We start from the raw sequence: 16,362 nt of genomic DNA, 5'->3' as shown, positions 1-16,362 counted from the left end.
CCAAAACAGCAATGTGTAAAGCATTACCGCAGTAAAGTAACTCTTCACCAGCACAGTCCTACCCTGCCCCCAAGTCTTTTTCTCTGTGCCAGAGTTGATGAGTTTTGCTGTGAGCGGCCACTACTTATCACTCTGCTTTTCTGCGGGGTGCCTTGAGGGCCTCACCGCAGGGTTCTTTGTTTACAGCCATTCATTAACTCTTTCACCATCCCGTATTCCTCAACTCCGGCTCTTCTTTCTCCACTTTCATGCCATCCTTACAGCACTCCGAGAGGATTATCCACTCACTTATGGCTCTAAAAAGATCATGCACATTCATCCAGCACTCTCTGTCAATGAAGACAGTCCATAAGGGTGGTTTGTCACTTGCAGACGTATCTCTCAATAGTGCGATGGCAGGTTTTGCAGGACACGTAACAGCACCAGTGATATTTACACTGGCAGCGCTCCACCAGCACCTCCGTATAGGCATTATACCCTCGTCCACAACACATGAGTCCACAGCTCTCACTGCCGGTCGCAGTCTTGTTACACTGCCTGCAGAGACGATACAGAGCAAATTATTCACACATAATGTATTTTAATACTGGCAAATAGCCTGTTTGCATTGTGAGAATCAGTATTTGTGTCTCTGTGTGTGTGTGTGAGATAATGCTTAACCGATTCTATTGATTCTATGTTTTCTTTGTGCTCTGTCCCATCTGTCAGATCAGTGATAGTCCCTCATTCATTACAGTGACTGAGAACTGATTGCTCTTTCTCAACTCATCAGCAATCAATAATCCTGATTGTTGATGCATATCTCACCTGTCTGTGGTTCCGAATGACCCCTGCTTGGCGTTCTGTGAGCAGTAATCGGGCGAGCTGACCAGATAAACAAGTTCATTCTCTCCGACCGGCCTGACCTCCATCTCACGGGGGACTAGCTGTCGGCGGGTGCCAATTTGGCGCGGAATGACCTTGGTGGCCGACAGGTATTTAGACTTGAGGTCGGCTGAGATGCTGTTGATGTCTTGAAGGCCCTTCCAGCAGGTCTTCACAGAGCAGGAGCCAGAAACACCGTGGCATTTGCACTTCATCTCAAGAGCATCCATGAGTGCCTATGCAAAAACAACGAAACACATGAATGAAATGAGCTTCATCAAAGAAAATGCATGTTTCAGTGTTACAATCAGACAGTATTCTGTTCACAGATGAGTGCGTCAAGGTAATTTACAAATGAAGCCAGTCTTTGGTGGAAATGAAGCATGCGGTTGAGCTTACCTGTCTTCCCACTGCATTGTTGTGAAGCTGCATGAGCCTGAAGGCCTGTGGTCCTGAGTGGCGGTTCCTCATGGGTGCGTCTGAGAAAGCCGAGCCCATCTGCAGGCCGTAGCGAACATTATCTCCGCAGCCACCCCAGCGGAAGTCTGGGGCCGCCTGCTCTGAGGGCGCTGGCGCACAGGAACAGCTGGGGAGCTCTCCGGAAGCACAGGCACGGGCGATGGCATGACTGGCCACTGCAGCGGCCAGAGAGAACACAACCGCTGCCTCGCGGGTCCCTGCACAGAGACGCCACTGTTAGATCACCTATATATGCAAACACTAGCAACCTGAACTCAGAAAAAATGTGTGGAGTTTGCAAATTTATATTATGAATGAGTGGTTTTTACATAGCTGATACTTACACTATATTGCCAAAAGTATTGGGACACCCCCTTGAAAGGACCGGTTTGACTGCTTTAGTATTTTCCATGAGTACAAATCTTAATGCTATTCTAGGGAATTGTGTGCTTCTAATTTTATAGCAACAGTTTAGACAGGACCATTTTCTATTCTAACATGACAGTGCGTGTGTGTAAGGCAAGGTTCAAAAAGAAATGATTGATTCAGTCAGTGTGGAAGGACTTGACTTGTCTGCAGAAAGCCAAGTCCTAATCCCAGCTGAACACCTCTAGTGTGACTTTAAATGCAGACCTTGAGCCAAAAACTCATCACCAAACACCAATGGCTTGTACATACACTATATAGACAAAAGTATTGGGACACCCCCTTCTTAAGAACAGAAAAAGGCACTTCCAAAACTCTGGCAACAAAGACGGAAACACAATTCATGTATTTAAAAATTGTATTTCCATCTCTGTTGCAACAGTTTTGGAAGTGTCTAAAATGACTGTTAAGACCAGTTAAGTTCTTCCACGCTGACTGAATCAATCATTTCTTTTTTAACCTTGCCTTATACACAGAGGCATTATCATGTTAGAATAGAAAAGGGTCCTCCTGTCCAAACTGTTGCTATAAAATAAGAAGCAAACAATTCCCTAGAATATCATTATATGCTTAAACATTAAGATGTGTACTCATGGAAATGACTAAAGTGGTCAAACCTGTTCATTAGAAGGTGGTGTCCCAATACTTTTGGCAAAATACTGTATATCTAAAAAGTAGTGTGACTGTTGGTCAGTACAATGCTGATATAAATAACAATTGAATGATTACAAAACAGAATTATTTAAATAACTATTTATTTACTGAGAATGTGGCTAACTGACAACCCATGTACAAGGACAGACATGTATGCATCACCTTTAGCCAGGTCCGGGGTGAAGTGAGGCGCGCTCTCGATGGAGGAGCAGTTCCAGCGCATGTCGCTGAAGGAGCTCCGGCACGCGCTCTTGGTGAGTCTGGCCGCGTGCACGATGCTGTGCATGAGCTCGAGGTTCCGTTTGCAGAGCTGCAGCTGATCTGGCACGAGTCCATCCAGCAGTTTACAGTGATGCGTCTGATTCCACCCCACCGAGCTGCCGTTTGCCGTTAAACCGCTGCAAACACAAACACCATGACTGAGCAAGTCTGCCGTAAATATCCAAAACATACATCTAACTTCTTTTTATTTTATAATGCTAAATTACTAACATGACTCGATAGGTTTTCAACAAGGTAATCGACAAAAACTACAGAAACAGTACAAATCATCTGTTGCAATCATGTGCCATTGAATTTAAAATGAACTTTATAATGAACTTCAGTGAATTGGTTCATAAAACCTATATGAATTATTCATTCGCGAACCGAATTATTCGAATAAAAATACTTACAGCCATGATATTCCTGTGCATGGATAAATCACGTCCAAAGACATGGCGAATAATAGAAGAAAATTCCTGCATGCTGTCATTTTGCTCTTCTGTCGTTTAGAAATCCTAGTGAAGTCCGGTTTGATATCTTTCCCAGTGGTCAAGATGCACACCGAACTACCTACGCGGAATGTGTCCGAGTCAAGTGAAGCTCTATCTCTTTCATAGTTCAGCTATGGGGCTCGACCCGCCCCTCCGCGCGTGGGCGGTCGCAAGATTCAGATTCAAGAAGCGCGCGGAGAGATTTCCAACTACAGTCAGTTTGCAGAAGGGAACACATAGCCTACTGAGAAAGAACAAAATAAACAACATTGTCTGGTCACGCCAGTTAAGCAAACAGCATACGCCAAATCTTAGCTGAATTAAAGTAGAGTTTATCAAAGCTCACTAAAGTGTTAGTTATCAAGCAGATCAAACAGGTTCTCATCATCTGTAAACTCTGCTTTTCAGGGTGTGCGCCTTCCCAAAGGAAACAATTGGGCTTTAGTCTTTTGAAGATTTCTGTCCAAACGGGATCAACGACTTGTTCATTTACATTAAAATCTGTTTGACTCGGCTTTTCCCTTCAGATAAGCCGGATTTCTCGTTCCTCTAGCCTTACAAGCGCAAACATCTTAAAACAGCAGTAGGTCACTGTAACCGGGCAAAAGCCGCCGGAGTCATTAAAAGACAATGATCCATTTAATTCTATTTTATTCTAAACAAAATTTCCCAGTACTACAGTATTCCTAAATCTCATTTATGGGCTCTTCGGGATTAAGAAAAGCAGAATTTTACACTGTTGCGCCGCTTGAAATCTGCCTCACATAGCGACTAGTCCAGTTAACAAAACAAAAAAAGGAAACTGGTAATTACAATGGTATCGTCAGCAGTATCCATTAAATACGTGCTGTCCCGCCACACTCAAGCAGCGCGGCTCGTTGGTCTAGGGGTATGATTCTCGCTTAGGGTGCGAGAGGTCCCGGGTTCAAATCCCGGACGAGCCCTACTTTACATTTTCAAAACAATATCTGATTCGATTATTTACTATTAAATGAACACATATACAAGCGCCAAATAACGTCCGTGCACTAGAACTGTTCAATAAACACAAATCTATTTTACTCGTATGATCAGCCGATGCTTATTCAGTTGAGTTGAATGTGCCTCAGCGGCGGGCATGTGAATGGCGGCGCTGAGACGGTGCTAATCACTCTAGTCTGATCATCACATAGGTGTGAATATTCACAGGCTCCAGAGCGGCCATACTCACCGAGACAATCAGAAATAACATATCCCTCACCTTTGCGAGCGGGCAGCTCGGCCACTCCACGGAAAGGCGAGAAAAGTTGCTCTTTGATTCGACTCGTCCTTGAATACAACCCTCTGAAATGTGTCGGGACAAACCAGAATCACGAATAGACTGCTTATTGATCTAGCAATGGGCCATCAGCGGCCGAACGGCAAACTGGAAATGTAATTGATGTGCATGCGAGTGCGTGAATTAGTCGGGATTAAGATCAAACAAACCAGTCCTCCTTTCTTTAATGGAGCCAGAATAATACAAATATTTTACGGGGTTGCTAATCCCATCAACAAATCCTGCCATAATCGGAGGCCTAATCATTTTATGGTTTTATGAGCTGTGTGTGCTGTAAATAAGCGACATAATTGTATTTGTATCAATAAATAAACCTACTTAGTTATCTAAGGTTTCAAAAGGTCTTACAATAAATCATAAATAAACGAAACGAAATACTGTATTTTTCTGTGCTGTAGTGCAATGCTCTGTACTTTTTAAAGAGAGACTGGAGAGTCTTTCAGTTAAATTTGACCTTTAGTTGACCTTTTGAGATCCCAAAATTTCAGTAAAGTACATTTATATAATATGTCACAATTACACTTTTACAGCATAAAATTCACATTGACAAATGAGTTCTTGGACTAGAATGCAAACTTAAGAAAGCCATATTGAAGAGATCAATTAAATTAGGTGTGGAACTGATCAACTTGAAAAAGTGATAAGGAGCCAATAAGCATTTGGTTTGAGGAAGGTATTCCCTCCAAAATCCCATTTAGGTAGTTGTACAGAAGCCTAAAATATTTCCAACCTTATCATTATTAGTATTATTTAAGAAATGTAATAGCATGTCCTTTATCTCCATAGAGGTTTAAATATGATAGAAGGCATGATGAGGCACCACTGCTCCGGGTGTGTGTTCACTGCTGTGTGTGTGCACTTAGGATGGGATAAATGCAGAGCACTAATTCCTATGGGTAACCTTGGCCACATGTCACGTCACTTTCACTTTTTTCACTTTCATAGAAGAGAGCCTAGTTAGCAATAGCAAATCATATTCTTATTCTTGTTTACAGGGGCTCTTCACTATGCACCAGTACAGTGTTAAAAAAACTGGACTTCAGCAAATCTTTTGTTCTGAGCAATAACAGAAACATGAAAGAGCTACGGATGATGAGGTGTGAGATGAAGATGTCTCACCTAGAAACCATTGCGTAGAGTTCACCTGTTTGAAGCAGTCAGGGGGCTTGTGAGGACGAGCCCTTTGCTTTCGGTTTTGTGCTCTTTGACGTAATTGTCCTGAGATTTTAGACAAAAGCTTAGCACCAAGAGCGTATCCTGTCTTTTGCATTTGTTTAATGTAGACAGTAAGACAGAGGAATGTGGAAACAGGTGACGAAACCTTCATGTTTGTGAAAGAATGACACTGTAAGGTGTTATTAGCTGTTACGCCATCCTCCAGACCACTTAACACTGGATACACACAGGCAGAAAGGATGTTTCTGTTCTAGACAGTGTGGAACAGCAATGAAGTTGAGGTATGCTTAGTGAAACTGATTTGGTTTCTCCACTGAGAGTTTGAATCAACATGTCAGTCACACGTTCACAAATACAGTCAGTTTTTAGATCTGATTAAATTAGGCCACAAACATCTCTGTATATGACTACAAGAATATACTGATGGTCATATTTGAATTACATGACTGAATTTACAGGTATTAGAAAACAGACCAGTTTTTTTTAATTGAACACTAGGTGGCACTGCACACCAACTGGCCCAAAACTGCAGTTCTCACTCTAATCCACGGTTTCTCTGGGAACATTGGGAATTGAAACACACTTTAAAAACAGTCTTCCAAAAACAATTTAATAGGACATTAAAAACTTTACAAAAGAGCAAAATATCTTATGTACATATATACAGTCCCTGTATAGTTTACAAATATACATTATCTTCAGTAAAACAGGACTACATACAGTATACAAATCACTTACCTACAAAGACACTCGTATCTAAAACACACACACACACACACACCAGAAACAGAAACAAAAACAAGCTGTCGGTCGGATGTGATGTTTGAGGGAAGAAAAAGGGAGATATAAACAACAAATCTATCAGAACACAATCACATTCAGACTCCCCTGGTTTTTTACATTTCCATGTGGATACAGAGGGAACATGCAGAGGAAACCTGAGGGCAGATAACCAGCTCTCTTCAGAAGGTTCCAGATAATTCCCATGCTTCTTTTTATTCCAAGACCTATGAACGCACAATAAAGCAGTTTGTTCTCACTGTGAGGATCTGATTCCTATTAACTAAACTACACTCGCATAATTCAGTTTTTCTCTACAAACCATTCAGATCCACAATCCTGAGCTGTCACTTGGGCGCTGGAGAAATCTCAAGGGCTGATTCATGACACTGATTTTTTATCAGTATACGTTGGAGTGAAAGACAGGCTCATATGTTTGGAATGGAATACTACCTTATTGCTTACTGTATACTGTGTGCAGTATATACTGAATACTGCCTACTGTTTTTAAAACCGGTATATGCAACAGAATAGAGTATGAAACGCGGTGTTTCAGTAGTATTCTAGTTCAAGTTGCATGATCAATTCACCGAGTTATCATCTTATATGTTTTTTTTTTTTTAAATCATTTTTTGTGTGTGTAAAATTGTCTATTTTAATGAGGATATCTGTGGGATTTTGCATTGTGGGATACAGTATTCAGCATATACGCTACTGAACAGCATTCATTTGAAATATAAATCTTTTGCAACACTGTAAGCGTCTTTAGTGTAACTTTTGACCAATTTAATGCATTCTTAAACTTAAAAAATATTACTGACCCAAACTTATTTTAAACAGTAATTTTTTGTGTGTGTGTAAAATTGTCTATTTTAATGAGGATATCTGTGGGATTTTGCATTGTGGGATACAGTATTCAGCATATACGCTACTGAACAGCATTCATTTGAAATATAAATCTTTTGCAACACTGTAAGCGTCTTTAGTGTAACTTTTGACCAATTTAATGCGTTCTTAAACTTAAAAAATATTACTGACCCAAACTTATTTTAAACAGTAATGTGTGTGTATGTGTGTATATATATATATACACACACACACACACAATATTATATATATATATTAGAGTACAGCATGCATTCTATGTACTGTAGCAAAAGTAATCGCAGTACAACAGTATTCTATTCCAAACACAGCCAGACTCAGTGCTTCATTTGCTATAGAGAAGCACTACTGTCCCCTACAGGAGGCATATGGTATTGTATTGCATATTCAGGATGATGTTGGAAGACTAGGACACTAGAAAGCCATTATGGATTATCATCGATTTCAGTGCCTGAACTACTGCCATCACTCAGTTTTTCCCACAGGTAATTACAGGTAGAGAGCAAAGAACCATAAAACTGTACATTTCAGAATTGCATGACTTCATATCAAAAATGGGTATGTTGACTGCATTTGTAAAGATTTAATGATAACTGAACATAGATATTCTGTTTTATACATTGCCATAATCAGTGCTTAATAGAAAAGTACACAGGTTCACTATTTATGTGTTTTTGAATCTATTAAAGTGTGTGTCTGTTATGCTACCGGTGCATTAAATGAATAGAGTATCTCACTCCGTTCACAGTTCCAGTCACTGCAATCATGTGCTACGCGTGCTGGATAACACATACACGCAGCAGCTGTAAGGGCACTCAGCTCATCCAGTCGCTAGGTGGAAGCTGCTAGAATGGCTGATACAATGCATCTTGGTTATTCACCAGGAAGCCAGTCTGTTGATTTAATAATTTGTGGCGAAAATTGTGTTGCTAGTGTTTGGGGAATGATGGAGGCTGTTTCAGTGCTCAGAGAGAATTGGATCTTTTTGTCAGTGTTGGTGATGCTACATAGTCACATTTGCCTGATGCTCGGCAGATATGTAGATGAGCCCGGTCGTTCATAAATGGTTGGCTCTGTGTCCTTGGGGGCGGTGCTAATGAGACATACTGGCTCAGTTGAGTTCAGTGGGTGTGGTCTGTGAGCTCATCAGCGTGATGCGTGTCTGATCGGGTCGACCCGTACGCCGATGGGCTCAGGTGTGTCCGGCGGTAGGGGCGTCCCCTAGACGGATGCTGCCGAGGAAGGTGGTGTGGTTGCTCATGGAGATGGAGGTGTCCTCGTACACCATGCGGATGGAGATCCTCTGGCGGGCTCGCAACAAACACACCCCCGCGGTGTAGCAGGTGTTGAACTTGCGCTGGCCGGTCTCGATGCTTCGCGTGCAGCGTAAGAACGGAGTCTTATCAACCATCAGCTCATAACTCGCTATGTCCGTGAAGTTTAGGTAATATACCTGTTGAACACACAGACACACAAGGAAAGCAAATTGGGATAATGGTTACTGATTTCTAATCATGGTAATATTGGAAAAATATATATTTTGTTGTACTGTATGAAATGTAGACTGTATTTGTTTGTGTATAAGCAGTAGAGTTAGTCCAGGGACTGTACTCACTTCTACCTGACTATATATAAAATATGTTCCGTCAAGTAGGACTTCCAGCTCTCCAGAGCGTGAGTGCATTTTAAACACTCTCTGATGGATTGAGATCATTCTCCAATTTTTCAACACACCTTCTGACAAATCTCACAAACAGACACCAGTAAATACTCAATCATCTGTTATGACAGCAGCGACACATAGTTAACACACACGCACACACACACACACCAGGGCTCAATTATAAGGAGGTTTTTCTCCGATTTCTACTTGCCTTGTCAAAATTTTCACTGATATATTATACATTTCTCATTGATAATTTAATTATTAAAATTTTTTTATTACACACACACACATTAAAATCAGTAACAATTAGAAATATTACTACAATTCAAAATAATGTTTTTAATTTTAATTTTTTAATTAAAATGTAATTTATTCCGGTGATGCAATACTGAATTTTCAGCAGCCATTACTCCAGTTTTCAGTGTCACATGATCTCTCAGAAATCATTCTAATATACTGATTAGATGCTTCAGAAACATTTCTTTATTATCAACACTGAAAATAGTTGTGCTATTTTTTGTATGTTTTCAGGATTATGTGATGCATAGAAATTTCAAAATAACAGCATTTATTTGAAATACAAATATTGTGTAACCTTATAAATGTCTTTACTTTAAAATATCTTTATGCTTTTGATAAATTGTGTCCTTGTTAAATCAAAGTCTTAATTTCCTCCTGACTCCAACGGTAGCATATTTTTTCTTCATGAAATGTTAATTTTTATTTATGTACTTATTTAAAAATTTTTTTTTTTTACAAAGAACATTTACAACAGCCAGTGGGCCATCCTTATATTTGAGCCCTTCATACAACCTTTAACAAATGAAAGTCATTCCAACACACAATATCAATAAGCATTATGAAGCATATGTATAGTTGTATGTGGGAGATCATTATTTAACTCTTACCTTCTTTCACCTGGATAGTAGTTTCCTGACCTTGAAGATGCACCACAGCTGGCTACAGAAATATCATGTTTAAATTCACAAATTCAAAAAACAACAACAACACATTTTCTATGTACTTTTGATGCACAGATTTATTAGCATGTTCCAAATGTATCTGATCTACACATCAAACATCCTCTTACTACTTATTACTGAGATAATATAATATGGAGAGATGAGCAGTGTGGCGGTGAAGATCAGGAGATGGTGCATACCTGTGTCTCTCTGTGTTTGCCTTTATCTGTGCCACCTGTTGACACACAGGGGGAAAGAAATTAGTTGCTTTTGGTCTTTTATTAATTGCTTATGATCTATTCACACCAGCAGTGAATGTATGCTACACATCCTTGCAGCAACAAGCCTTTCAATTAAAAAAAATGAATTCCAATGGATTGCAAAAACTTGCACAACAATGAAGCAACATTTCAGTCGATTTTGTAATTGTGTGGTGTTGCTCTGTTGCATTTAGGCATGGGCCGGTATGAGATTTTGACGGTATGATAACCTTAAGCAAAAAATATCACGATTTCACGGTATTGTCGTTACAGCTCTAAAATGTGTTATTTTTAAATGACTGGGTAAAAAAAAAATTTCCGCTGAACACAATATATTTTTGTTTTTGAGCAACATACAGAATATTAGGAACAGTAGAATTTGTTTATTTTTTCTTTGATTTGTTTCCTAAAAAGAAGAAAAATAATGACTGACATCTTTATTTAACCTAAATCTGTAATTACAGTTATTTAATTTTAGTTATATAATTCATATATCATTTATATCATTTCATATACATAATCTGATTTAATAATAACCCAATTTGAAGCAAAAACAGAACGGTCTGACTAGCTTTGTGAAATTATACTACATGCCTGAACGAAGCAAACAACAGATGCTCTGAATGAGATGCAGATTCACTCTCTGACAGCAGGAGGCGCTTCTGGAACACCAGATACAGGGTTTCCTTGGTTACTACTGTAAACAAAGCAGCACTGCGCTGAGGCCTGTGTTAATGGGCGTTTACAGACATTACCGTGGAAAGTAGGGGTGCTGGGGGTGCTGTAGCACCCCCTGGCTCGGAGCTAAAGAAAAAAATGGGGGTGCTGGGGGTGCGGTGTTAAAAAATAAATAAATTAAAATTTTGTGACAAAAAAGAAATAAAACTAATTTTATTAATTTTGCATAAGTTCCAGGGGAAGCTCCTTCAGTCGTCATACACACACACACACACGCGTGACTGACCGCTTGTTCACACCAACAGGAGGAGGAGGGTCGTGTTACTCTCTACACTGCACTCAACCTGAGGGATTCCTACACTTTCAGTCTTTGAGGAGACATGAAAAACAGCGCATACTGCAGGAACGGTATAACGGAAAATATTAGCGGTTTTGAAACCGTGACATTTTCAAATCGCGGTATATCTTGAAACCGGTAATCGGCCCATGCCGCATTGTTCTTGATGTGAGCAGGCCTTTAACAACGGCATAATATGGAAATCAAATTTTTTCTTCCCTAAGACGTATATCAGAGTGAAGCAGCTTCTTGAATAAGCAAAAAAAGTAGGATGGGACCTGATTTTGTCCACTGGGAATTGATTGGTTCGTTGTTGTTTGCTATTGCTGCGATCTCATGTGAGTGACAGTTTGCTGAAGGGAAGAGCTTATTGTCAGAGAAGAGATGTTGTTGCAAAGGGGAAGATTTGATTCAATTTTGATTAAAGATTCCAATGGCACATCAATTTAAAAATGGAATTCCATGAACAAGAAATGTCCATTTTGATTTCATGTTGACTTTAAACTAGCAGCTTGCTGTGACTGCGTGCAGAGGCAAGTGTCTGTATTAACCTGAAGGTCCCTGTGGTCCAGGTGGCCCTGCGGGTCCAGGAGGTCCGGGTGGGCCAGAGGGACCCATCGCGTTACTGCCTGGGATTCCCGGGATCCCTGGTATTCCAGGTGGACCTTGTGGACCAGGTGGGCCTGGGGGTCCAGGAGCGCCAGGGGGTCCTTTCTTGCCTAAAGAAATAAAAAAAAAATGCAGGAATCTGTCATAAACTAAAACATAAAAGCCCTCAAAACTGCCACATTTAAAAAAATAAATAAATAACAGAATGAAAATGATGAAATTACCTTTTTTCCGCTCTCCTTTCTTTTTTCCATTAGTTTCTGGAAGAGGGATAAGCAGCAGGAAAAGATAATCAGTTAGAAATGTATCATTTTACATTCACGATCACAAATGCAAAAAAATGTTCTTACTGGGCTTCTGCTTTTTTCTTCCAGAAAAGAGACTGATTTATTCAATCAGACTGTTTATTTGTTTCAAAGTAGCTAAACTGATAATGACATTCACATGACCACAGAAAAACAAACCCCAAATGTAATTTGAAGGACAATTGCTTCTGCTGGTGTCTACAAATAACACACACACACACACACACACACACACGTCTCACTGTACAACAAACTATAATACTGAAGCAACAAAAGTAGACACAAGAGTCAAACGATATCTAGTAAGAGTGTTTGTGTGAATGTGTAACAAATCCAGCACATCTGTACTAAACAAGTCTGACAAAATCCACTGTTTTATAGTTTAAAGTCTAGCCTAAACACACACACACTGACTCTCACACGGAGACTCTCACACGGAGACAGATCTGTGTTCCTAAGGCCTGAGGTCACTCTTGTGTTTGTGTTGGCTAGTATTCGGGGGTCTTTTTTCACAATAAAACTACTTCAACTCATTTGTAAATGACTGCTGCTTTCATTGTGTTGTCTGGTGGGCTTCGCACGCGATATCTCTTTTTCTCAAAACACAGAATATCAAAAGTGAAGAGAAACAACTTGCTGCCTTTAATCTTTTCTTTTAATCTTCCTTTTTTTCTCATTATATGAAAAACAACAGAAAGGGGGGAGGGGGGCAACATGCACATACATAAAATCAAGCAAGCACAACAAAAACCAAACCTGACACACATAATAAGCATGCAAAGAACTTGACCTGCCTTCAGTACCTCCCTGCAGATGTCCCTGTCTTTTTTATAAAACAATCAGGGATGAACTCACCAAATAGTTGTTTATTTCAGCGCAAACCCTGCATCTTTTTCACATACCACCCGCAATCCTGTTTAAACAGCCACAATTAACACAGTGATTTTACTGGCCATAGAAAGCAGATGGACAAAATGGTTAAAGAATTAATTCAGTTAAAGCATACAGTTTATTTTAAAATGGACTTTGTGTCAATTTTCTAGTGATCTTTGAAGTGGAAACTATAGCCAGATTGACTTTGTGTCCCTGCTCTAACAACACAGTACTGACACAATGGCCCATAAAAAAATGCTTTTCTCTTTGGAACTGTCAGGGGCTTCACACATCAAATGTTTAATATTTCAATCATATTATTTTATTACTGAAGTGTATTCAAGTTGCGGGTTTTGAAAACTAAAGATGAAAATAAACAGGCAAATATGACATTTTCAGTGAATTCTGTTCTCAGTATGAACAAATCCTTCAGCCCACTTCACAAAGCCTTGGTTTGTTTTGTAAAACCTTTATTATCTACGTAGTAAAAAAAAAAAAAACCTCTTAGTCAGAACATTTTGACAGTACTGACACAATGGCCCATAAAAAAATGCTTTTCTCTTTGGAACTGTCAGGGGCTTCACACATCAAATGTTTAATATTTCAATCATATTATTTTATTACTGAAGTGTATTCAAGTTGCGGGTTTTGAAAACTAAAGATGAAAATAAACAGGCAAATATGACATTTTCAGTGAATTCTGTTCTCAGTATGAACAAATCCTTCAGCCCACTTCACAAAGCCTTGGTTTGTTTTGTAAAACTTTTTTTCTATGTAGTAAAAAAAAAAAAAAAACCTCTTAGTCAGAACATTTTGACCAGATTACCACATGTAATGTTTGTTTTGTCCCTGCAGCTTTAGCAAATCCACTCACCTGATTTACAAAACGTTTGCTAAACATAATGAAAATATCATAGTTTAATTAATCTCAGGTTTTGTGAAATTGTCAACCCAGTGGCGCAGATTGATCAACAGAGTGAATGAACTCCCTCTGGTGGAGCCGGTGAGCCTCAGAGAGCTTACATCAAGAGAAGCATCAGGGAAAGGTAACATTTATATTGTAGTTGAAACTCCAGTTTTACAAAGGAATATACATGCAACTAAGATATTTTTAAAAGCAACTCAAATTATTATATAAGAAAAAGTGCTTTTAAATTTTGAACTATGAATAAAATACAAATATAAAAAGTTTGTGTACATGCATATTTACTTTAGGGTTACCTGACATTGGGCATGTCTGTGTTTGTTTTATGGGAGAAGAAAGAAAGAGTGTTAAAAGTCTTTAATGAATGGAACAAATTAGCATCAAAGACTGACAATATTGGAACCATATTTCACACCAAACATGCAGCTGCACACACAAACACACCGAACACCAGCTGTACATTCACAAAGTTAACGTTTATGAGGCCACAAAGTTAGTGAGTTTGTGTATGTCCATGTGCAAGTGCTTTGACCCATGAATCTGAGAACTGGGAATGATCAGTATGACTTTTGATCACAAGAATGGATTTAAATGGCTTCCTTATTAAACCATGCATGTACACACAGATGCTCACACACAGTTGGACACTCGCAATAATACTCACCTAACACAGTCTGATGCTTGGATTTTATACTCACATCTAATCAATTAAAATCTGTTGTCAACATTTCATGGAAATTTAGTTGAACAGAATTACAACTAAGCCATAAAAATCAACAACAATATGAGTTATGTGCGTGGATGCTGTTCAAAATGAGCTCACAGCGATGAGTGAGGTCTATAATTTCAAACACACACATTGAGCTGTATGCAATATCCTAGTCTACATAACAGTATGTTCGGGATTTATGAACATCCATGCACTGCTGCCAAATATACAGAGATTTACAGCTCAGCATATTACAGGCATTATCTGAGTCCATCTGCAACACACCTGAGTGTGCCACTCTACTAGTGTTTAAGAGAACTTAATGTACAATTTAGTGCACAAGACTCCCACACACAGACACAACAATAATCTCAGAAATACTGGGTCTCGTTCAATAATTCATAAACAATTTTACTTATGTAAATGTGCTTACATAGCTTAAAAAGACACACTTACAGCAAGGGTAAAGTTTGGTATTCTCAATACCAGTTGAACCACAATAATTGCCTTTTGTGTTTAAATTGATAACTTTGTTATCAATAACAAGTTATCAATTTAAACACAAAAGGCAATTAATATGCATTTGACCGTTTGCACGCGGTCACATTACCACAAGTTAACATAGCACAACTGTCTAGTGCTGAAATGGGACAGTTGATGACAATTTATGGGGGTAAAACTATACAAACTGCTCTCAGGCTCTCAGGTGCTGTCTGCTGGCTTCTGCACCAAAATATCATTTTCTGTAGACCTCATATTCTCGTTTGATCTCAGAAAAAGGTGAGATTTCAGCGAAAACAGTCAGTAGTTGTGACATCCTTCAAAATCCATCTCTTTTAAGTCTGCTAATAATAGTAGTAGTAGTAGTAGTAGTAGTAACAATATTAATTTACTACTACTACCTTTACAATAAAATATTTCTTCTTCTTATTATTATTATTATATATTCAGGTTGGCTGAAAGTTTAAATGAAGTAGAATATGACTATAGTGGGCCAAAGGAAACAATGTCTTAGTATTTAAAATACAAATCTTAATGTCATTCTACCAATGTGCCAATTATAATGCCTTAAGGATATCATATAATTCCTTACTGTACTTTACATCTCATTTGTTGACATTAACCCGCACTATATCATCTACCCTATATGTAGCATCATCAGTAACCTTGCTTTCCAGACATCTGCTTCAGCATCGTTTGAGATGGCATGCGTGCACATTATCTGTGTTGTATGGGTATTTGTTTTGGCACATGACGCACACAGGTGCAAAAGCTGAAACAGTAGAACTCCCGATCAGAGCCAGTGACTGCACAGCCATAATCAAAGCCAAACCACCTGCCAATCAAACCGCTGCCAACTGGAGCCAATCACGGCGGTGGAAAGAGGAGTAGGTAACCCAAGCTAGAGGCAACCAATGAGAAAGCAAGAGAGCAAGAGAGGAGCAATATCAGTTTGTTAGAAGCTACCAGAATGGAAAAAGGAGAGGGATTTCACATATAAACTACTGGTGCGCACAGCATAGCCCAGTAATGAGTAAGATGGAAGGAATGAACGAGGGGGAGAGAGAGAGAGTGAGAGGTAGCATGATCAAATGAAGGAAATGCATCTCGTTCTGAACTCTAAACCACATCAAAGAGAAATCGCTGGCAATCTCACAGGCTTTATACTCACGCATACACATGTACACACACGTACACACACACACACACACACACACACA

At 39.2% G+C, this 16,362-nt stretch overlaps 2 protein-coding genes and 1 non-coding gene across 3 annotated transcripts in view; 1 reads left to right on the top strand and 2 right to left on the bottom strand.

Moving 5' to 3' along the window:
• LOC107746349 (protein Wnt-11) lies at positions 1 to 3,226 on the bottom strand. The gene is made up of 5 exons (XM_016560509.1): positions 3,078 to 3,226; positions 2,566 to 2,801; positions 1,264 to 1,541; positions 808 to 1,100; positions 1 to 537 (listed from the first exon to the last, which is right to left on the bottom strand). Exons 1-5 carry the CDS (start codon positions 3,155 to 3,157, stop codon positions 363 to 365), a joined length of 1,062 nt encoding a protein of 353 aa, XP_016415995.1. The 5' UTR covers positions 3,158 to 3,226; the 3' UTR covers positions 1 to 362.
• An 804-nt stretch (positions 3,227 to 4,030) lies between these two features.
• Positions 4,031 to 4,102, top strand: trnap-agg (transfer RNA proline (anticodon AGG)). Its single transcript has one exon. It is a non-coding gene; the product is annotated as a tRNA-Pro (tRNA).
• Positions 4,103 to 7,543: 3,441 nt separating this feature from the next.
• LOC107746346 (ectodysplasin-A-like) overlaps positions 7,544 to 16,362 on the bottom strand; it is a 40,326-nt gene continuing 31,507 nt past the window's right edge. Inside the window, exons 3-8 of the mRNA XM_016560502.1 lie at positions 12,054 to 12,089; positions 11,772 to 11,939; positions 10,146 to 10,180; positions 9,892 to 9,943; positions 8,933 to 9,063; positions 7,544 to 8,770 (exon numbers count right to left, since the gene is read on the bottom strand). Coding sequence (XP_016415988.1) covers positions 8,510 to 8,770; positions 8,933 to 9,063; positions 9,892 to 9,943; positions 10,146 to 10,180; positions 11,772 to 11,939; positions 12,054 to 12,089 — 683 coding nt within the window. The 3' untranslated portion in view covers positions 7,544 to 8,509. The remainder of the gene's footprint in view (positions 8,771 to 8,932; positions 9,064 to 9,891; positions 9,944 to 10,145; positions 10,181 to 11,771; positions 11,940 to 12,053; positions 12,090 to 16,362) is intronic.

Source organism: Sinocyclocheilus rhinocerous, unplaced genomic scaffold (genome assembly GCF_001515625.1).
Source record: "Sinocyclocheilus rhinocerous isolate Xijiao unplaced genomic scaffold, SAMN03320098_v1.1 scaffold77, whole genome shotgun sequence".
Lineage (NCBI taxonomy): Eukaryota > Metazoa > Chordata > Actinopteri > Cypriniformes > Cyprinidae > Sinocyclocheilus > Sinocyclocheilus rhinocerous.
This window is presented reverse-complemented; position numbering and strand designations above follow the sequence as displayed.